This window comes from Bufo gargarizans, chromosome 3, assembly GCF_014858855.1.
Source record: "Bufo gargarizans isolate SCDJY-AF-19 chromosome 3, ASM1485885v1, whole genome shotgun sequence".
Taxonomy (NCBI): domain Eukaryota; kingdom Metazoa; phylum Chordata; class Amphibia; order Anura; family Bufonidae; genus Bufo; species Bufo gargarizans.
In genome coordinates, this window is record NC_058082.1 from 530770328 (window position 1) to 530794034 (window position 23707).

General features: G+C 42.0%; 1 protein-coding gene across 1 annotated transcript in view; it reads right to left on the reverse strand.

The window, feature by feature from the left end:
* LOC122932674 (arylsulfatase H-like) overlaps positions 1 to 23707 on the reverse strand; it is a 56248-nt gene that overhangs the window by 8213 nt on the left and 24328 nt on the right. The window contains exons 4-8 of the mRNA XM_044287222.1: positions 19270 to 19392; positions 13337 to 13760; positions 12676 to 12812; positions 2278 to 2409; positions 1361 to 1523 (exon numbers count right to left, since the gene is read on the reverse strand). Of these exons, the coding sequence (XP_044143157.1) occupies positions 1361 to 1523; positions 2278 to 2409; positions 12676 to 12812; positions 13337 to 13760; positions 19270 to 19392 (979 nt within the window). The remainder of the gene's footprint in view (positions 1 to 1360; positions 1524 to 2277; positions 2410 to 12675; positions 12813 to 13336; positions 13761 to 19269; positions 19393 to 23707) is intronic.

Below are 23707 nucleotides of genomic sequence, written 5' to 3' on the forward strand. Positions count from 1 at the left end.
GTGCTCACAAAGTCATACACACTCCAAAATGGTATCAATGAAAACTTTAGATCACCCCGCAAAAAGGGAGCCTTCACATATCCCTGTAGATGTAGGCAGAAAAAAGTTATCGGGTCAGAACATGGCAATGCAAACACAAAAACAAAATTCCAAAGTATTTTTTTTTTAAGTATTATACAAGTATGGCTTATCAGTCATATATAACACACTGTATATGTTATATATATATAATATATAACAAGAAAAACTATAAAAATGTGGTATCTCTGTAATTGTACTGATCTGGAGAATGGAAGTAACAGGTCATTTTTACTGCATAGGGAACTTTGTAAAAACAAAAACCATAAAACTTTGGCAGCATTGTTCCTGCTTCTACATTGTATGCAATATGAAATATTGCTATTAGAAAGTATAACTTGCTCCACAAAAAACAAGTGATCATACAGCTATGTGAATAGGAAAAAAAAAAAAGTTTTGGCCCTGTGAAGACAAGGAGTAAAAAAGAAAATCACTCGATTTTAAAGGGGTTAAAGCCAGAAATTGAAACCTATGCCTGAAATGACCAGGTGTAGAACCCAAACACGGGTGAACAGCACTCCTTAGTAATAATGCTGCGGGTGCTCGTCTCCAGGGGGGGTGGTACAAAGCCCCCCAAAAAAGAAACTGATAGATGTCAAGAAAAAAATAAAATAAAAATGGAGACAGCACGTCCAATAAGGTGGAATTTTATTGCATAAAATTCCACCTTATTGGACGTGCTGTCTCCATTTTTTTTCTTTTTTCTTGACATCTATCAGGTTTAGAACCCCTCAGTGCTTAGATACTGAAAGGGGTTAAATGACCAGGATTGTAGTTAAAGGGGTTTTTCAACCCCTATAATTCTCCTCCCCCCCCCAATGCCTGGGCACTTCATATAGGTTATACTTTCCCTGCTTCCCGGCATCCATGTTGCTCCTGGTCCCCGCACGGCTGCCACTGCATCTCCCTGTTGTGCAGATCAAAACATACTGCTCGTCCCTGTTGCGGCTTGCTATTGGCTGCCCCCCCAATTAGTTCTGGAATGTATTGCATAACACTGACATAATGCTGTCAGTGTTATCCAATACATTCCATAGAATTATAAATCAATATAATACTATGCGACCCCGTCAGTGCTGGGAGGTCAGGACGGGAGCTGCTGCATACTCACGCTGCAAGTCCGATGAGTGGAACTCACTTGTCTGAAAAGGGCCATAATAGACATTTGTACATAATCTCAAAGAACCTGTTGGAACCAGTGGACTAAAACGCATACACCTGATGACATATGATTTGTCACAATGAACCTTCACTTCATAGACACTAGATTATGTTTTAATACCTGTCTTGTGGTGGTGTACCTCCTCCAAGCTTAGCTATTGTCACATAAATATCCATGAGACTTGTTGGTTTATCAACAACAGTATTTGCAGGAAGAACACCTGGCCAACGAAGGATTCCTGGCACTCGTATCCCACCTTCCAGTCCTCCCATACCTTTACCACCTATGGTGTGTACAGACAAGAGGAATATGTATGCACAGTTGGATAATTATACAAGCGGCATGTAAGCGGAAGCCCTTTTAGAGGTCAAAAGTATAGTATAGAGCAGAGGTGCCCACCTTTTTTCAACAAATGTATGAACAAACAAGGCAAAGACAAATTGTAAATTATATTATGTAGAGCTACAGTATAAGTCGTGCTGTACATTTGGAAGAGGAGCCCATGAGTCATAGATACCTCCATAAAGGTGACAAAAGGACTTGTTTGTGTTCTACTCTACACCATTTTATTGTCTCTTGGGCCAATTCCCCATACACTGTCTGTCTGCTAACTGCAAAATATGTTAGGGGGTGTGATCACTGGGACCTCCTCCTATTGTTAGAATAGGGACCCCCCCTCCCACGTTTAGCTCAGAGGTAAGACTATAGAAGTATTCTGAATGGAGCAATAGTTGAGCAGACACCTTATCACTCCATTCAAAGTCTAATGCACTGACAGAAACAGCCAAGAGCTGTGCTCAACTGTTGTGCTGAGCGCCATCGACCTTCACTGACAATCACTTCTAGCCACTGTGTTAATGGAAATGCTTCTGGAAATCAGTGGTTGTTCCAGTGGTTTGATATCCACCAACCTAGGATTTATTATCTACAGTCTCCAGTAGATACATTACAAATATTTTTAGACACAGGTCTAAATGTGAATGTTAGCAAAGACAATGATCAATGTATATAAAACATTATGATCTTGTGTTCCTTACCTCTATAAATTCCATTGCTACCCCTCAGTTGAGGACTTGCCACCATTCCTTCCAAGTATGCACCATGGTCAGATGCGAAGTAAGTTAGTATGTTGTTTAAACCTTCTTGATCAACTGACTCAAGAATTTGCCCTGTAATGTAAATAAAAATAAAACTGCTAGTATGCTTAACTGCTCCTTCATTCCAAGTACTCAACATCAAGGACATGCAAAGGGACGGGGGACTCAAAACATTTGTTCTTGAGATTGGTGGGAGTCCCAACAGTGGGGCCTCCTAATATCAAACACTTATCACCAATCATTTGGACGGATGATAAATGTCCCATGTAAGAAACCCCTTCAGTATGAAACATCACCAAAGATCTTTGCATAGGAAGGGGAAACGCATTGGGACTTGGGACTTTGTCACCCCTACTCACCTGATAGGGTTTTGTAAGGGCATATTAGGATTAGGAACGGGGACAGAGTGCACTTATGATTAGGGTACATCTCTGGGCTAAGACTATATAAGGGAACATTTAGGGAGAGTATCCCCTAAGGCATTGTCCCATGGTCTCAGCCTCTCACTCACTGTGAATTTAGACTCATTCCTGGTGGCCATATCAATATAATAATTGTAGTGACAGTGTTGCACTTTGATAGTTATCGTGACCTTATTTTGAGTCTTTTTTTTAATCTTTATACCAATTAAAAGTTATGTTTTAGGCCTTTGCCATCAGTGATATTTGTTCATATTAGCATGGCCTCTAAGCACCATTACACTCAGTGATATTCATATTTTTCAATGCTTTCATGCCACAAAACGTATGAAAAAGTCACAAATTATGGCACACGTCATATTTGCACAATAATTGCAACTTTTTCCACTTTTCGAAAGTGGCAAAAAAAGTGGATGGGGCATAACAGGAGGGTGAAGCCTCCCACAGCCAAACTGTTTTACTGTGATTTATGGGAGTGGCATAAAACTAAAATTTATGCTTGCTCCTACCCGGCATAAATTTCAGGTTCTGGCATATGAGCAGCCAGATGATATACTAAATCTATTAAGACACCTATGTGAATTCAGAGCATCTTTATCCAGCAGTCTTTTTTCTAAGACAGGCTTATGACATGAGTCTTAAAGTTAAAGATCAATCAGGGACAGTCCGAAATCAATCAAGATTGTATCCTATTGCCAGGGAGAGTGAAGAAAAAGGCTAGGATTACAAAGTAGAAGAAGAATTGTGTGTGTACAATTTAAAGGCAGGTAAGATGACAGCCAGGGAAGAAGAAGTGAGTTGCTGAGACTGGCTATGCCTCCTAGCCGATCTGCAGCTGCTACAATCCTCAAAAGCAGCTACCTGTTTTTTCCCCACATTTTCTATCATCAATCTAGCATAGCATATACAATACTAGTGAGAACTCTGTGTCAGGTGTAGAAAGGCACAAGGGACCATCAAAGATGGAAGATATGTGTCACCGAGGTTCCTGGCCTCAGTGAAGTAGGAGCCAGTAGTGCATATGTCCGCAGCAGTTGCTGATGGACACTTTGGTAGTTAGCAAAGCTGTGAAGAGCTAATCCGGGACGGCTCTTATTGGGAGTAGCCATAGTGCTGGGCGGGTGGCTAATCCCCATGGTCCAGGCCGGGTTTTGATGGGCTTACAAAAGGTCAGCCAGCAGGGTCAGGGGTGTGTGACTCCCTGGCTGATGGTGGAGCTCTGTGTAGCTGTGTGTTTTTGGAGCCGAGTGAAAACCAGAGGGTCTCTGCCGAGAGACAAAGGACAAAGCAAGGTCCCCATCCACTCAGTGGGGAGTACGGTACTGTGCCCTAAAACATCTGTGATTTGTTCAGATTCAAGACTGAATTGTTTTCTTTAAGTGTCGGCTGAAGTAAGCTGATCACTGCCGCCTGTTGAATTGTGGTGTGCCAACAATAAAATACATTTATTACTTTGATTTCCACCACTAAAAGGCTACTGTGTATTTATCTGAAGGCTACCATTTGGGAAATCCCTACATAGGTTATCTCACATATTTAATACAATTTATATATATATTTGCTTTAGTTTGAAAAACTGTATACACCATTGAATGAGAACAATATATTAGGGCTAATTCCATTTATTATCTACACCCCCCCCCCCCCCCCACACACACACACACAGAGTTCATTTCCATTTTTTGGGGAGGGGAAAGTTATTGAATGTTATTAAACCAGCATACAGTATAGGTGATTAGTACACCAATACACACTAGGGTAACAATTTACCTGTGAGTGTTAATGTGATATTAAGGGTCAGTCCTCAATCATCCATTTCTGTATATTCAGTTTCCACACAGTTTAAATTCTCAATTTTTTGGGGACTTGTTAAATTTAATGAAACCAGTATATATATATATATATATATATATATATATATATATATATTTACTATAGCAATACACAAGAAAATGAGGCTTGGCCCTTAATCATCCGTTAACATTCATTTAATTCTCCACAAGTTTGAAATGTTATTTTTGGGGGACCTGTTAAATTTAATTAAACCAGGATATAGGTGATCAGTAGTACACCAAACTGCCTTTCTTTGAGTAATAACAATAAACTGGTCGTCAGGCCTCAATCGTCTTTTTCTGTGAATTCCATTTCTACATGGTTGTCATTTTTGTATATTATTTTGGGGGGGATTGTTTAATTTAATTATTCTGATTAAACCAGCATATATATGAGATTACTGCAGCAATACACAGGGTAGTGCAGCGATCTATCTGTGCATCTTAATGAGAAATTGAGCGTTGGGCCTCAATTGTCAGTTTCTGTGAATTCCATTTCCACATGCTTGGAATACATTTATTTATTTATTTATTTTGGGGGGGATTTCAATTTAATTAAACCAGCATATAAGTGATCAGTGCACTAATATACAGGCTAGGGTAACAATTTACCAATGAGTGTTACATTTAAATTAAGGGTTAGGCCTAAGTCGGCTGTTTCCGTATATTCAGTTTTCACATAGTTGAAATTATATATTTTTTGGGGCCTTGTTCAATTTAATTAAACCAGCATATACCGTATATGTGATTACTACAGCAATACACAGGCTAGGGCAGCAATCTATCTGTATGTGTTAACATAAAATTAAGAATGAGGCTTGGACTGTAAGGCTACTTTCACACTAGCGTTAATATTTTCCGGTATTGAGATCCGTCATAGGGTCTCAATACTAAAAAAAAGCTTCCGTTTTGTTCCCAATCATTGTCAATGGGGACAAAATGTAACTGAACAGAACGGAATGCTCCAAAATGCATTATGTTCCGTTCTCATACTGGAGACCAAACCGCGGCATGCTGCGGTTTGCTTTCCATCCTGGGATGCGGAGCAAGATGGATCCGTCATGACCCACAATGCAAGTCAATGGGGATGGATTAGTTTTCTCTCACACAATCTAACACAAAAAAGGATCCGTCTCCTATTGACTTTCAATGGAGTTCATGACGGATGCAGATGGTTGTATTATCAGTAACAGAAGTGTTTTTGCTGAACGCTGCCTGATCCAGCAAAAACTCTAGTGTGAAAGTAGTCTAATTATGCTTTATTGGTTCATTTATTTCTCTACATGGTTGAAGTTTTATATTTTTTGATGCTTTTACCATCATATTCTGTATGGCTGCTGCAGTCGTTTCCATCATGCCACCGACACCATCATGCTACTGCTGCTACCTGCCGACCATTTCTTCCTTAAGGCTGCTGCTGCTGCCTCCATCTTGCTGCTCCTCATAGTTAATCCCCTACTTCCACCACCATTAACGCAAAGCATCTGCCATCACTACTGCTACTACTACTACTATTGCTACTACTACCCATAGACCGCCTTGTATGTTTTATACAATGCTGCTCCTGCTGCCTCTACTATTGCTCCCATGTGCCACAATATCCGTACGGTACCATTTTCACATTGCACTGCTGTTGATCACAATTAAAAGAGAGATTTTTTTTTAGGCTCATTCACAAAGAGCCACTTTTTCTTCTGACAATCAACACTTGCATATGTCGTGCGGGCAGGCATACTGACCCTGTCAAGGCATAATTTTTTGACGTTTGGTTCCCCAAACCACCTATAACACTGTGTGTGTTTAAACATTATAGCTTTGTATGCCACATATGTAATATGTATGTTACTATTGCTGTCATTCCATGTCAGAGCTTGAGAGTCCTAGGAGGCTATAGGGGGTTATATACCAACTTTCAGGGCAATTGGAGCACTTTGGTTCTACCTAAACCAATTTGGGTCTCGAGTGGTTCGCTCTTCCCTGGTGAAAAAAAAAAATGCTGTCAGAAGAAATTATGCATAATGAGGAAATAAGATTGATAACTAAAAAAGCTACAATTTCTGGGGAAATTGTGTGAAGTGTTCTTGCCTCCACCAGTAGCCTACAACTGGAGTGGGCGGAGTAACTGGATGGAGTGGCTTGAGTAACTGTTGTGTGGTTGCAATGATCGCGGCTGGCAAGCTGATGATTTTAAAAAAATCAAATGAGAAGCCAGATAACAGATCATATTAGTAAATATGATCTGTTATATGGCTGCCTGCTCCTCTGCTGGTCCTTTTCGTCGGTTGGATCCAGCAGAGGAGCAGGCTTCACAGTGAGTACACCAAACACCACATACTAGCCCCAGATCACCCCCCTGAACCCCAATTAACCCTTTGATCACCCCTTTGATCGCCCCTGTCAATCACTAGTGAAAGGAAAAAAGTGATCAGTGCAAACTGTCACTTTTTTTTCCCACTGGTATTGACCGTTAGGTTTTAGGATAGTTTAGGCCCCTTGGTTAGGTAGTTTAGGGATCAGTTAGCGCCCAGCCCACCGCACCGCAGTCACTGATTCGCTGATTAGCGTATCGCTAATCAGCATTTGTACTTTTATAGTATCTGGAAGTGATCAAAACTGATCACGGTCAGATCTATAATTGTATTAGTGTCACTTTAGTTCTCCCTCCACCCAAAACGCAGTGTTTGCCCGATCAGGCCTGATCGGTCGCCCACACGTGCGTTCGTCCACACCCGCCCCACCGCAGTGACAAAATTTTTTATTTTTTTTTATCACTGCACATTCACTTTACACGCACTGCGCCGATAAAAAAATCTGTTTTGATATTTTTTATCAACCGCAGCGGCCTCCGGTACTTCGCTAGCCTCCCCTTTGAAAGACAGGCTTGCTTTTTTTCTTGGGTAGTCTCAGGGAATACCCCTAAATTTAGTTGCCCAAATGTCAAACAGGGGGTATTCTTCTGAAGAGGCCTACAGGCTTCTGACCAAGTCGGATGAGGAATGGGAACCCTCATCTGATGAATCTAGCAGGTCAGAATACGAACCTGTAGAAAGCAGTGGCTCTCTGACCCAAAGTTCGGACGAGGAGGCTGAGGTCCCTGATAGCACCAGGCGTACCCGGCCCCGTGTCGCTAGACCACAGGTTGCGCAGGATCCGCTTCAAGAGCAGCAGAGTGGGGCTGCTGCTGTCGGATTACGCGGTGAGGCATACACCAGCAGCGCAGCCCTCCCTGGACCTAGTACCAGCACTGCCGTACAACCTGGTGAAGTGGCGAGCACCAGAAGGGCAGTTGAAGCTGGTACGGTGGCACGAGCAGTAGTGACCCCGTCGCAGCCACCGCAAAGACGTGCCCGTAGAGCCCCTAGAATCCCTGAGGTGCTGGCAAACCCTGATTGGCAGTCCCCAACTTCAGCCGCACCTGTAGTTTTCCCTTTCACTGCCCAGTCTGGAGTTCGGGTTTTGTGAGCTGTTCTTGACTGCGGAGCTCTTAGACATAGTTGTGGCCGAAACAAACAGGTATGCCACACAATTTATAACCGCCAACCCGGGAAGCTATTATGCCCAGCCTTTCCGGTGGAAACCAGTCCAAGTTTCCAAAATTAAAACTTTTCTGGGCCTTCTCCTCAACATGGGTCTAACTAAAAAGCATGAATTGCGGTCATATTGGTCCACGAACCCAATTCATCACATGCCCATGTTCTCTGCTGCTATGTCCAGGGCACGTTTTGAGGCCATCCTGCGTTTCCTGCACTTTAGCGACAACACCGCCTGCGGTCCCAGAGGCCACCCTGCTTTTGACCGGATCCACAAAATTCGGCCCCTCATAGACCATTTCAACCTGAAATTTGCAGATTTGTATACCCCAGAGCAAAACATCTGCGTAGACGAGTCCCTGATACATTTTACCGGGCGCCTTGGCTTCAAACAATACATCCCAAGCAAGCGCGCCCGGTATGGGGTCAAATTGTATAAGCTCTGTGAAAGGGCCACAGGCTATACCCACAAATTTCGGATCTATGAGGGAAAAGATCAGACCCTGGAGCCGGTCGGTTGCCCTGACTACCTGGGGAGCAGTGGGAAGACAGTCTGGGACTTGGTGTCATCCTTATTCGACAAGGGGTACCATCTTTATGTGGACAATTTCTACACAAGTGTGGCCCTCTTTAGGCATTTGTTTCTAGAACGGATTGGCGCCTGTGGCACCGCGCGAACTAGTCGCGCGGGCTTCCCCCAACGGCTCGTTACCACCCGTCTTGCAAGGGGGCAGAGGGCCACACTGTGTAACGAAGAACTGCTCGCGGTGAAATGGAGAGACAAGCGTGACGTTTACATGCTCTCCTCCATGCACGCAGACACGACAATACAAATTGAGCGAGCAACCCGTGTCATTGAAAAGCCCCTCTCAGTCCACGACTATAACCTTCACATGGGAGGGGTGGACTTCAATGACCAGATGTTGTCTCCGTATTTAGTTTCCCGCAGAACCAGACGCTGGTATAAGAAGGTGTCTGTATATTTAATTCAATTGGCTCTGTATAATAGTTTTGTTCTCTACAGTAAGGCTGGGAGAACTGGATCCTTCCTCAAATTTCAGGAAGAGATCATCGAGAACCTCCTGTACCCAGGAGGTTCCGTGGCCCCATCCACCAGTGTAGTTAGCCGTCTACACGAGCAACATTTCCCCAATGTCGTTGCTGGTACCTCAACCCAACCGTCACCCCGAAAAAGATGTCGTGTCTGTAGCAGGAGTGGAATAAGGCGTGACACCCGCTATTTCTACTGCTGTCAGATTACACGCAAGTCGGTGTATGCGGCGCTGCAAGACGAGATTTCTACTCTGCAGTTCTGCAGTTAAAGATACGTTTGCCAAGGCATACGAGCTGAGGAGGAGGCGGCGTTCCTATGCTTTGGCAAACACTTTGTATATAAAAAATAAATAAAAAAATCCCGGCAATGATTTATTCATCCACATCGATTGATGTGAATGGAGAAATCTGGTTTGCCAGGGCATACGAGCTAAGTGGGTATGGATGTTGGGCGGAGCTCCTATGTCCTGGCAGACACCTTTCCCCTCCTTTTTTTTTTTTTTGGCAGAGATTTTTTCATCCGCATTGATCGATCCGAATGAAGAAATCTGTGCCGTTCATTTTTTTCTTTCAGCCCAGAGGCTGAACGGAAAAAAAAATCTCATTACCTGTATGCTCAATATAAGGAGAATAGCAGAAACTCCTAATGCTGGCCATACATGTAATAATTGAGGAGACCCTCAAATGCCAGGGCAGTACAAACACCCCACAACTGACCCCATTTTGGAAAGAAGACACCCCAAGGTATTTGCTGAGGGGCATATTGAGTCCATGAAAGATTAAAATTTTTGTCCTAAGTTAGCGGAAAGTGAGACTTTGTGAGAAAAAAAAAAAAATATCTATTTCCGCTAACTTATGCCAAAAAAATTAATTTCTATGAACTCGCCAGGCCCCTCATTGAATACCTTGGGGTGTCTTCTTTCCAAAGTGGGGTCACATGTGGGGTATTTATACTGCCCTGGCTTTTTAGGGGCCCTAAAGCGTGAGAAGAAGTCTGGGATCCAAATGTCTAAAAATGCCCTCCTAAAAGGAATTTGGGCACCTTTGAGCATCTAGGCTGCAAAGAAGTGTCACACATGTGGTATCGCCGTACTCAGGAGAAGCTGGGGAATGTGTTTTGGGGTGTCATTTTACATATACCCATGCTGGGTGAAATAAATATCTTGGTCAAATGCCAACTTTGTATAAACAAATTGGAAAAGTTGTCTTTTGCCAAGATATTTCTCTCACCCAGCATGGTTATATGTAAAATGACACCCCAAAACACATTCCCCAACTTCTCCTGACTACGGCGATACCAGATGTGTGACACTTTTTTGCAGCCTAGGTGGGCAAAGGGACCCACATTCCAAAGTGCACCTTTCTGATTTCACCGGTCATTTTTTACAGATTTTGATTGCAAAGTACTTCTCACACATTTGGGCCCCTAAATTGCCAGGGCAGTATAACTACGCCACAAGTGACCCCATTTTGGAAAGAAGACACCCCAAGGTATTCTGTGAGAGGCATGGCGAGTTCCTAGAATTTTTTATTTTTTGTCGCAAGTTAGTGGAATATGAGACTTTGTAAGAAAAGAAAAAAAAAAATGATCATTTTCCGCTAACTTGTGACAAAAAATAAAAAGTTCTATGAACTCACTATGCCCATCAGCGAATACCTTAGGGTGTCTACTTTCCGAAATTGGGTCATTTGTGGGGTTTTTCTACTGTTTGGGCATTGTAGAACCTCAGGAAACATGACAGGTGCTCAGAAAGTCAGAGCTGCTTCAAAAAGCGGAAATTCACATTTTTGTACCATAGTTTGTAAACGCTATAACTTTTACCCAAACCATTTTTTTTTTGCCCAAACATTTTTTTTTTTATCAAAGACATGTAGAACAATAAATTTAGCGAAAAATTTATATATGGATGTCATTTTTTTTGCAAAATTTTACAGCTGAAAGTGAAAAATGTCATTTTTTTGCAAAAAAATCGTTACATTTTGATCAATAACAAAAAAGTAAAAATGTCAGCAGCAATGAAATACCACCAAATGAAAGCTCTATTAGTGAGAAGAAAAAGGGGGAAAATTCATTTGGGTGGTAAGTTGCATGACCGAGCGATAAACGGTGAAAGTAGTGTAGTGCAGAAGTGTAAAAAGTGGCCTGGTCATTAAGGGGGTTTTAGCTAGCGGGGCTGAAGTGGTTAAAACACATTTATAAAAAACATTAGCAGCTGATTACTGTAGGTGGGCTTGAAAATGAGAGAGTGGTGGCAGTTTAGAAATCATGTCCTGATTTTTCAGCTCACACTCTAGCTTTTGTCACTCTACTGGCTGCTCACACACCTGGGTTCCTATGACAACTCACTCTACAGCAAGGGCAGAGAAGAGCAGTTAATACAAACTGCTCCAACTTGCTCACTTCACTGGCAGTTGCCATCTTCAAACGGTTGTAGTTTAAAAATTATAAATCCTACAGCGATGAGCTTTATATTGTGAGAATCACAATGCATAGTATGTCTCTGAAATATTAAAAATGATGGCACAGTCGCAGTTTAGAAATTGCCCTTCAAATTCGAGGTGGCTAGAGTGGAGTTTCAATGAATGTCAATGGGCGGAGTGAGTTGCAAACAAATGGTCATATTGTGAAAACTATCAGGACTATGGCTTAGCAGTGAACATTTTAGTAGCAGCAGGGATAGCTGAATGTTTTGGTATAAGATTTGTGTAGGTAGGCTTGAAAATGAGGGAGGTGTGGCAGTTTAGAAATCATGTCCTGATTTTTCAGCTCACACTCTAGCTTTTGTCAGCTCACACTCTAGTTTTGAACATTCTGCCATTCATTCCTATGGGACCAATTTCCCCACAAAAACACAGATATTTTGTGAACTATTCGGTGAAACATTAATAGCACACCAATCGGGAACAATCCGCATGCTTCAGTATATTACTGTCTATGTTGTGTAAAAACTGTGGGAGCAGTTAGGGTGGTAAATTTGGCTATAATAATAAGAATATATATGTAAGATAACATAAAGTGGTCTTGCCATGAAAGAACACTTAATTACTATCACTTACTACATAGGAGCTTAGTAAAAAGATGCCATTTGATAATAACCAAATTTCAGGAAAAAAATTTAAGATTACCCAATCATTCAAATCCAGAATACATCAAACAATACTGCATTGCATAAGCTTACCTATTATGCTAAAATGCCAATATTTGGATGATATTATTATGATACTGTCTGTGAATATTTCCATATATATTCAGAATCATATCAATCTAAAATGAGGATACACTAAACCTCCATTCAATAAACCTCAAAAACAGTAATATACAGAATGTGCATATACATATGTAATAGAGCACATATGCTTTATGAGACGTGTTATCTAAACTAAATGCGTTACGCAAACACCTTCGATTGCTTTTCAATGGCCTTTGTTTCAAGATAACGTGATTATTTAAGAAATTTGAGTTAAGAGTTTGAGTGTTAACTTTGCTACATCTGTAGAGCTTACCAATCATCCAGTCCATTTCCTCTATGTTATCTCCATATAAGTCATATTTGCTGCTTCCTCTGAACTCCTTAGTAGTATAATATGGAGTGTGGATGTGAAGAAAAGACACAAAGAGAAGAAAAGGTCCATCTTTGTTCCTGAAACATGATAGGAAATGTATTTATTTAGTGGTTGGTGATTTGGTGGGGAAAAAGATATACTGTATGGCTTTTACATAATTTACGGGGATGCAAAGTTTAGAGAATATTATACCAAATGTATTGATTTTGATCATGTCAATAATGGGGACTGATGAATGGGGAGAGCAGTACCAATCTTTTGTGGAGTTTTCTCAGTAGTAGTGAGAATATCAAGTTTTGTTCTGCCAGGTTCTCCTCTTAAATCTCCGCTTCACAGTGAGATGCTCTTTGCTTGCTGCATTAAGCTGCATACCTCTCCACTCTGCTCAGTAACAGCTGTAGCATCCAACCAGGAGAGGAGACACTGTGAATTCGGAGAGCAGAGACTCACTTTCTAGTGAGGCTCCACCCTGGGCACTAGAGGGTGCAGAATCTGGCAGAGGGAAGGGGTTATATAAACTATTAACAATTGCATCATTTTTTAAATCAGTTTTAAATATTAACCATTGTTCTTTGACCCTAAAATGCAGTGTAAGTTTTACCTGTTAATAAATGCCTTGGCCTCCTTAACTATTTGCTCAGCTTTTGTGTCCAGGTCCATCGGCTGTTCAACAGTTTCAAAGTTCCTCATTAATATACAGTCCCAATATGGTATAAATGTAAAGGCTATATACCAATACGTGAAGTACAATGTGCCTGACAGGGCACAGATCACAATAATTTTCCAGGGAATATTGATTAATTTCCATTTCATGCCAGCTATAAGTGTTAGCATTGTGATGAGGAATATCTGTGCATTCAACCATACATTCCTTTTAGTGTCTATACCCATCTCACTTGGCCTTGAGGCTTCACAGTCATTTATGAGTGTAAAAGGAATACCATAAAAATAATCAAAACCATGGTTTAACGGATGGTGGCAAAAATCATCCCTTGATTTACAGTTTACCCCAAGATGCCATTTACCTGTTTAACATAAAAACAGACATTTGCATGTTAATAGTAACTTACTTTCATATAATACAGATGAACATTGGTGTTACTCCTGGGCTTTCTTTCATAACTTTCACAAACTACTCACTACTGGTAGTTCTTTCATTAGACTTTTTTTCATTTGCTTCCATCTGTTTTGGTAGGATACACCTTCCTTACACAAAGGGGCCAGGGGAGGAGTCCTCCCTAAACTTCACATGGTGGAGAGTCAGTGTAAATGGAATTACCCCAGCATTTGTGCCAAGAGTACCAATTATGTTCTGACCAAATGGATGAAATAAATAAAATTTAATTCTGATTAAAGTACTGATATGAGACATATGAGGTATAATACACTGACCAAAAATATAAACGCAACCGTTTCGTTTTTGCTCCCATTTTGCATGAGCTGAACTCAAAGGTCTTTTATTGTGGGCAGTCTAAGGCACACCTGTGCAATATTCATGCTGTCTGATCAGCACCTTGATATGCCACACCTGTGAGGTGGGATGAATTATCTCGGCAAAGGAGAAGTGCTCACTAACACAGATTTAGACCGATTTGTGAACAATATTTGAGAGTAATGGGTCTTTTGTGTATGTAGAAAATGTTTCAGATCTTTGAGTTCAGCTCATGCAAAATGGGAGCAACACCGAAAGTGTTGAGTTTATATTTTTGTTCAGTGTAGATGCAGTGTGTACAGAAATATGTGGTCAGTTATACATTATGGTCACTGTGTGTGAGGTAAATTAGGTAGTGGTCATTGTATCTGTCTGTAGTATTATACATGAGTGAGCAATGAGTAAAAATAGGGCATGGGTGGGGGAGCAAATGAAGAGAAAAGGGGAGGAACTCCTCTTGCCATTCCATTCCAGTCTCAATGGATCAATGCAGAGCACATTGTGCACTTCTAATCCTTGCTGTTAGAAACATAGAAACATTGAATGTGTCAGCAGATAAGACCCATTTGGCCCCTCTAGTCTGCCCAATATACTGAATACTATGGATAGCCCCTGGCCCTATCTTATATGAAAGATGGCCTTATGCCTATCCCATGCATGCTTAAACTCCTCCACTGTATTTGCAGCTACCACTTCTGCAGGAAGGCTATTCCATGCATCCACTATTCTCTCAGTAAAGTAATACTTCCTGATATTACTTTTAAACCTTTGCCCCTCTAATTTAAAACTATGTCCTCTTGTAGCAGTTTTTCTTCTTTTAAATATTCTCTCCTCTTTTATCTTGTTGATTCCCTTTATGTATTTAAAAGTTTCTATCATATCCCCTCTGTCTCGTCTTTCTTTCAAGCTATACATATTAAGGTCCTTTAATCTTTCCTGGTAATTTTTATCCTGCAATCCATGTACCAGTTTAGTAGCTCTTCTCTGAACTCTCTCCAAAGTATTAATATCCTTCTGGAGATTAGTGTTGAGCGCGAATATTCGAATATCGAATTTTTTTCGCGAATATCGGCACTTCGCTAATTCGCGAATATTTCGAATATAGTGATATAAATTCGATATTTCGAATATTTTTTCTTTTTTTTTTTTCTTTATTGTTATATTTTTTTCTTTCCCACTTTCCTAAAGTTGTTCTTACCTGTCCTTTGGATTCCTGGCTTCCTGGCTGCTCCAGTCAGTGCCCATTGCCGCTTCTGCTGACTTCCGTGCTCATGAAGCGTCCCCATCACCATGGGAACGTCTCCATATACTAGAATGTACTGTCGGATTTGAGAATTACGTTGAAATCGCAATTCGATTTTTTCAAGTTATAATAATCGAATTTCAATTTTAACTTAAAGCGAACCTTTCACCTCATTTTCACTTTATAAACTAGCAACAGTACCTTATAGATTATCTTGAGTGTGTTGTTATCCATGTTAGTGCCGCTTTCCTGCGCTGTTTATTCATAAAAATATCGTCTTATAAAGTTCAAATTTCGTGCTCCAACAGTCAAGCAACAAGTCAAGGGGGTAGCCCTTCCCTCTCCTCTGGCCGTACCTCCCCTGCCCTAACGCCGCCTCTATGCAGGGGAGGTACGGCCAGAGGAGAGGGAAGGGCTACCCCCTTGACTTGTTGCTTGACTGTTGGAGCACGAAATTTGAACTTTATAAGACGATATTTTTATGAATAAACAGCGCAGGAAAGCGGCACTAACATGGATAACAACACACTCAAGATAATCTATAAGGTACTGTTGCTAGTTTATAAAGTGAAAATGAGGTGAAAGGTTCGCTTTAAAGGCTACTCTCCTATTGAAATAGCAATGCGATTAATTCAAGGTATAATAATCGAATTTCGATTTTAACTTAGCACTGCTATATTCCATATTCGTTAATTCTAGCCTAATATGGACTATAGCAGTGCTAAGTTAAAATCAAAATTCGATTATTATAACTTGAATTAATCAAATTGCGATTTCAACTTGGACCTGGTTTACTATGGTTGGCTTGGTAGAATTAGCGAATATGACGAATGTATTCGTCATATTCCACAAAACGAATATAACGAATGTATTCGTCATATTCCACAAAACGTATTCTGCATCTTCGTTTTAGCTACCTATTCATCAACTTCGCTAATTCTAGCAATCATATAGGAAAGTTTACTATAGAGACAGCTAAGTTTAATTCGCTATGCGATTATATTACTTTGCTTTTTTTTTATAAATAGAATAATTATAATAATTATCAGGTATTATAATTATTCTCTTTTTTTTTTTAAAAGCAGTCATATAATCGCATAGCGAATTAAACTTAGCTGTCTCTATAGTAAACTTTCCTATATGATTGCTAGAATTAGCGAAGTTGATGAATAGGTAGCTAAAACGAAGATGCAGAATACTTCGTTATCTTCGTTTTGTGGAATATAACGAATATATTCGTCATATTCGCTAATTCTACCAAGCCAACCATAGTAAACCAGGTCCAAGTTGAAATCGCAATTCGATTATTTCAAGTTAGAATAATCGAATTTCGATTTTAACTTAAAGGCTACTCTCCTATTGAAATAGCAATGCGATTAATTCAAGTTAGAATAATCGAATTTCGATTTTAACTTAGCACTGCTATATTCCATATTAGGCTAGAATTAACGAATATGGAATATAGCAGTGCTAAGTTAAAATCGAAATTCGATTATTATAACTTGAATTAATCGCATTGCTATTTCAATAGGAGAGTAGCCTTTAAGTTAAAATCGAAATTCGATTATTTAAATCGCATATTAATCGCGATAACAAGAATAATGACGAATATTCTATTTCGACGAATATAAAACGAATATTCTATCGAATATTCGTGAATTTCGTCTAAATCGAATATGGCACCTGCCGCTCATCACTACTGGAGATATGATCACTGATTTTATATGACTTATTGTGATGTAAGATTACTTCAGACAGCTGCCAGACCAACCCAACAAATACCCTCGACCCTTACCCCCCGGAATTAACACTCTGAGACCGACTTCTTGGTATAAATGGCCGTAACAGCCCGTTTATTAAAACCACCACATTCTTCACCAACTTTTAATACTGATAATCATAACAGTGAACACATAAATAAAGTGCAATAACATTCCAACACTGTGTAAGAATCTGAGAAGGCAACCCAAGAAAGCTAAGTTCTTCACTCCCCATCTCTACTTGACTTTCCACCTTACCTTCGGCTGCAGTCACCGACCCAAGGGCACCAAGTCCTCCAAAATTATCTCACGATCTACCCCTGCAGGCCTTTTAGTCCAAACAGGAGCCCCAGCCATCGGCTTACCGCCCTACTGAGATGCACGCTCCAATGTGTTATGCACCTGTTTAAACATTGAATTGCCTTCCAGGACCCTCCATTAACATGCCCCTACTACCATTGACGTAGCTACCTAACAATGGGCGGGTGGGTGGGCAACTCACAGGTACCCCGGACACTTCTGCAAATCCCACCCCTATCACGGCTCATATACAGCCCGCAAAATTAACTAATACTGCCCCCCTCTACCACCAATCAGACTCCTGACCCGAATCTCCCATAAATTAACCCCTTCCTGCCTTCATATTTCCCCCCAAGTCAAGATGCACTTCGCTACTATCTGCGCCTCACTCCGTTGCTCCACTTCTGCTCTTGGGTTTTTACGCCCCAGGTGCATTATCTTGCACTTATCAACATCAGATTTTAGTTGCTCGATTTTTGACCATTCCTCTAGTTTTCCTAAGTCCTTTTCCATTTGGTGTATCCCTCCAGGAGCATCAACCCTGTTACAAATCTTTGTATCATCAGCAAAAAGACACACCTTACCATTGAGGCCTTCTGAATTTCGTTGATAAAGACATTAAACAATATGAGTCCCAGAACAGATCCCTGAGGTACCCCACTGGTAACAAGACCATGGTCTGAATATACTCCATTGACTACAACCCTCTGTTGTCTGTCCCTCAGCCACTGCCTAATCCATTCAACAATATGGGAGTTCAAGCACAAAGACTGCAATTTATTGATAAGCCTTCTATGTGGGACAGTATCAAAAGCCTTACTAAAGTCTAGATAAGCGATATCTACTGCACCTCCGCCATCTATTGTTTTAGATTAGGGGTTGAAGGACCTATGATAATGTCATAACAGGTCCTGGCAGATGCACTGTTCTAACCTGGGAACAACATTATTCTCTATGCAGTTCCCTTACTAGATGTACAGAACCAGTGATGACTAGGGTTGAGCGAACCCGTGGAAGTTCAGGTTCGCCGGTTTATGCCAAACTTCAGGTCAAAGTTCGGGTTCGGGACCCGAACTTGACCCAAACTTCAACCTGAACCCGGACCCCATTTAAGTAAATGGCGACCTGAACTTCACTTTATTATTTTCTGTTATAACATTGTTATAAAGGAATTAATAGCATTCTTAAACAGAATGCTAAATTAAATGTCTATTGAGGGGTTAAAAAAAAAAACTCACCTCATCCACTTGATCGTGCAGCCGGTATCTTCTTTTCTTCAGGACCTGCAAAAGGTGTGGTGAGCGTGGTGACGTCACCGCAGGTCCTTTTGCAGGTCCTGAAGAAAAGAAGATAAGGTTTCAAGAATGCTATTATCTTCCGCTATAACCATGTTATAACGGAAAATAATAAAATCACCCGAACACCGAACTCGAACTTCAGTGGAAAAGATCGGGTTCAGGTCCGGGTACCCAAACTCGCAAAGTTCGCTCAATTCTAGTAATTACATCATCTAAGGTCCTTTAGCTTTCTCCACTGACGACAGGAATTTTAGACTGAAGATGGACGGGAGCCAGTATTGAAGGTAATTAGGGGGAAGAGCCCATTTTCCACTGCAGGCCCCCTTCTCCATGGACCCCATAGCATATGCGTTATCTGCCTATATGAGAGGTACACCACTAATAAAAAGTAGACAGACGGAATAGGCAACAAAATCTACAGATAACTAGTTTTCAATTTTAGCTTAGATCTTGAAGTAGGACATCTCAAGCTCTATAAATAGAAAATTTGTTAATGCTCACCAATGATCCCTGTAGAATAACCTTGGTCCTTTAAGATTTGGGCAAATGTTGTTTCATTTGTTGGGAGCCCACCGGATGCAGCATTCCAGAGAAGCACCCGATTTTTAGCATGGCCACTCATACCTAGACAGATTTAAAACAGACCATAGAGTAGGTAGTAGTAGTACTATGGTTTTTACATGTTCAATACATACAATAATACTCCAAAAATGTACGTTACAAAACATAGCCTATGAATGAATTCATATTGACCTTGGTAACAGTTTTTATGTTAGGCCTCATGCACACAGAATTGTTGCAAAATACAGATACCTTCTGTATGCAATCTGCATTTTTCTTACTCTCACCACTTCAAATGACTATTCTTGTCCTCACTAACCGTTAAAATGAATGGTTCCATGTGCTATCTGTAAAAAATGCAGATCAGACAATAATGCAAAATACGGTCATGTGCATGAAGCCTTATGTAACAATTAGAGATGAGCAAATCGAAGTTGACAAAGTGGAATTCGATCTGAATTTCAGGAAAAATTTGTTTTAAACCAAATCCGAATTTCCTCACGCTTCGTGGTAACGAATCGCATATTTTTCTAAAATGGCTGCTGCATGTGTGAGGACATAGAGCAAGGGACTCTGGGAACGCGGGAACTCTGATAATGCCATGCATTCAGCCAATCAGCATTCAGCCAGCTCTGTGATGTCACAGCCATATAAATAGTCTCAGCCATCAGAGACTGCAGCCTGGGTAACAGGAATAATCCGTACACCTTGCTGCACTGACTGGGGATTAAAATTGCCATTATACAGCTCTGGAATTCCAGCAAACTGTTCTTGTCATTGGGGTGCAAGTGCTGTTTGATACAGCTATTAACTGGGTTTATTACAAGGAAAAATTTCTATTTAATATTTGCCCTTGTGCAGTGCAGTTATATGTTCTAGAGCCCTTTTTGTTATATTTTTGATGTCATATTTTTTTAGCAAAGACCTGTGAAAGACATCATGGATAGGGATGAGCGAACTCGAACTGTATAGTTCGGGTTCGTACCGAATTTTGGGGTGTCCGTGACACGGACCCGAACCCGGACATTTTCGTAAAAGTCCGGGTTCGGGTTCGGTGTTCGTCGCTTTCTTGGCGCGTTTGTGACGCTTTCTTGGCGCTTTTTGAAAGGCTGCAAAGCAGCCAATCAACAAGCGTCATACTACTTGCCCCAAGAGGCCGTCACAGCCATGCCTACTATTGGCATGGCTGTGATTGGCCAGAGCACCATGTGACCCAGCCTCTATTTAAGCTGGAGTCACATAGCGCCGCCCGTCACTCTGCTCTGATTAGCGTAGGGAGAGGTTGCGGCTGCGACAGTAGGGCGAGATTAGGCAGATTAACTTCTCCAAAGGACTTGATTAATCGATCGATCTGCAGCGATTCAATTGCTCACTGTTTTTAGGCTGCCCAGACCGTGCATTTAACCAGCAATAGTCTGTTCATTTTTTGGCCATATACTACATCAGGGGCAAGCTGCGCCCGTCACCAAGTGCATTTAACCCTCAGTAGTGTGGTTGGTCAAGCTGTCACACCAAGTGCATTTAACCAGCAATAGTCTGTTCATTTTTTGGCCATATACTACATCAGGGGCAAGCTGCGCCCGTCACCAAGTGCATTTAACCCTCAGTAGTGTGGTTGGTCAAGCTGTCACACCAAGTGCATTTAACCAGCAATAGTCTGTTCATTTTTTGGCCATATACTACATCAGGGGCAAGCTGCGCCCGTCACCAAGTGCATTTAACCCTCAGTAGTGTGGTTGGTCAAGCTGTCACACCAAGTGCATTTAACCAGCAATAGTCTGTTCATTTTTTGGCCATATACTACATCAGGGGCAAGCTGCGCCCGTCACCAAGTGCATTTAACCCTCAGTAGTATGGTTGGTAGAGCTGTCACACCAAGTGCATTTAACCAGCAATAGTCTGTTCATTTTTTGGCCATATACTACATCAGGGGCAAGCTGCGCCTGTCACCAAGTGCATTTAACCCTCAATGGTGTGGTTGTTTTTTGGCTAAAGCCTACATCAGGGTGAAGCTGTCACACCAAGTGCATTTAACCAGCAATAGTCTGTTAATTTTTTGGCCATATACTAAATCAGGGGCAAGCTGCGCCCGTCACCAAGTGCATTTAACCAGCAATAGTCTGTTCATTTTTTTGCCATATACTACATCAGGGGCAAGCTGCGCCCGTCACCAAGTGCATTTAACCCTCAGTAGTGTGGTTGGTCAAGCTGTCACACCAAGTGCATTTAACCAGCAATAGTCTGTTCATTTTTTGGCCATATACTACATCAGGGGCAAGCTGCGCCCGTCACCAAGTGCATTTAACCCTCAGTAATGTGGTTGGTCAAGCTGTCACACCAAGTGCATTTAACCAGCAATAGTGTGGTTATTTTTTGGCCATATCCCAGTCTAATTATGTCACTAAATCCATACCGGTCACCCAGCGCCTAAATACTAGGCCTCAAATTTATATCCCGCTAAATCTGTCGTTACCGCTGTACTGTTGTGGATGGGCAAGTTATTTAGTGTCCGTCAAAGCACATTTTTTGTTCTGGGTTGAAATACAATTCCCAATTTAGCAATTTCATAATTTAGTGGTTTCTGCTATATCAGAGCTATTTGAAATCTATCCCTAAAAGGGTATATAATATTCAAGGTGCACATAGGGTCATTCAGAATAACTTCACACACACGCTACTGTGCATTTCCAAGTCTAATTCTGTCACTAAATCCATACCGGTCACCCAGCGCCTAAATACTAGGCCTCAAATTTATATTCAGCTGAATTTGAATACAATACATTGGGCCAAATAATATTTTTGTTGTTGTGGTGAACGATAACAATGAGGAAAACATCTAGTAAGGGACGCGGGCGTGGACATGGTCGTGGTGGTGTTAGTGGACCCTCTGGTGCTGGGAGAGGACGTGGCCGTTCTGCCACATCCACACGTCCTAGTGTACCAACTACCTCAGGTCCCAGTAGCCGCCAGAATTTACAGTGATATATGGTGGGGCTCAATGCCGTTCTAAGGATGGTAAGGCCTGAGCAGGTACAGGCATTAGTCAATTGGGTGGCCGACAGTGGATCCAGCACGTTCACATTATCTCCCACCCAGTCTTCTGCAGAAAGCGCACAGATGGCGCCTGAAAACCAACCCCATCAGTCTGTCACATCACCCCCATGCATACCAGGGAAACTGTCTCAGCCTCAAGTTATGCAGCAGTCTCTTATGCTGTTTGAAGACTCCGCTGGCAGGGTTTCCCAAGGGCATCCACCTAGCCCTTCCCCAGCGGTGGAAGACATAGAATGCACTGACGCACAACCACTTATGTTTCCTGATGATGAGGACATGGGAATACCACCTCAGCATGTCTCTGATGATGACGAAACACAGGTGCCAACTGCTGCGTCTTTCTGCAGTGTGCAGACTGAACAGGAGGTCAGGGATCAAGACTGGGTGGAAGACGATGCAGGGGACGATGAGGTCCTAGTCCCCACATGGAATGAAGGTCGTGCCACTGACTTTCACAGTTCGGAGGAAGAGGCAGTGGTGAGACCGAGCCAACAGCGTAGCAAAAGAGGGAGCAGTGGGCAAAAGCAGAACACCCGCCGCCAAGAGACTCCGCCTGCTACTGACCGCCGCCATCTGGGACCGAGCACCCCAAAGGCAGCTTCAAGGAGTTCCCTGGCATGGCACTTCTTCAAACAATGTGCTGACGACAAGACCCGAGTGGTTTGCACGCTGTGCCATCAGAGCCTGAAGCGAGGCATTAACGTTCTAAACCTGAGCACAATCTGCATGACCAGGCACCTGCATTGGAGTAAACACCTTATGAACTGCAGTGGAGTAAACACCTTAAAACCAAGGAAGTCACTCAGGCTCCCCCTGCTACCTCTTCTGCTGCTGCCGCCTCGGCCTCTTCCTCCGCCTCTGGAGGAACGTTGGCACCTGCCGCCCAGCAAACAGGGGATGTACCACCAACACCACCACCACCTCCGTCACCAAGCGTCTCAACCATGTCACACGGCAGCGTTCAGCTCTCCATCTCACAAACATTTGAGAGAAAGCGTAAATTCCCTCCTAGCCACCCTCGATCCCTGGCCCTGAATGCCAGCATTTCTAAACTACTGGCCTATGAAATGCTGTCATTTAGGCTGGTGGACACAGACAGCTTCAAACAGCTCATGTCGCTTGCTGTCCCACAGTATGTTGTTCCCAGCCGCCACTACTTCTCCAAGAGAGCCGTGCCTTCCCTGCACAACCAAGTATCCGATAAAATCAAGTGTGCACTGCGCAACGCCATCTGTAGCAAGGTCCACCTAACCACAGATACGTGGACCAGTAAGCACAGCCAGGGACGCTATATCTCCCTAACTGCACACTGGGTAAATGTAGT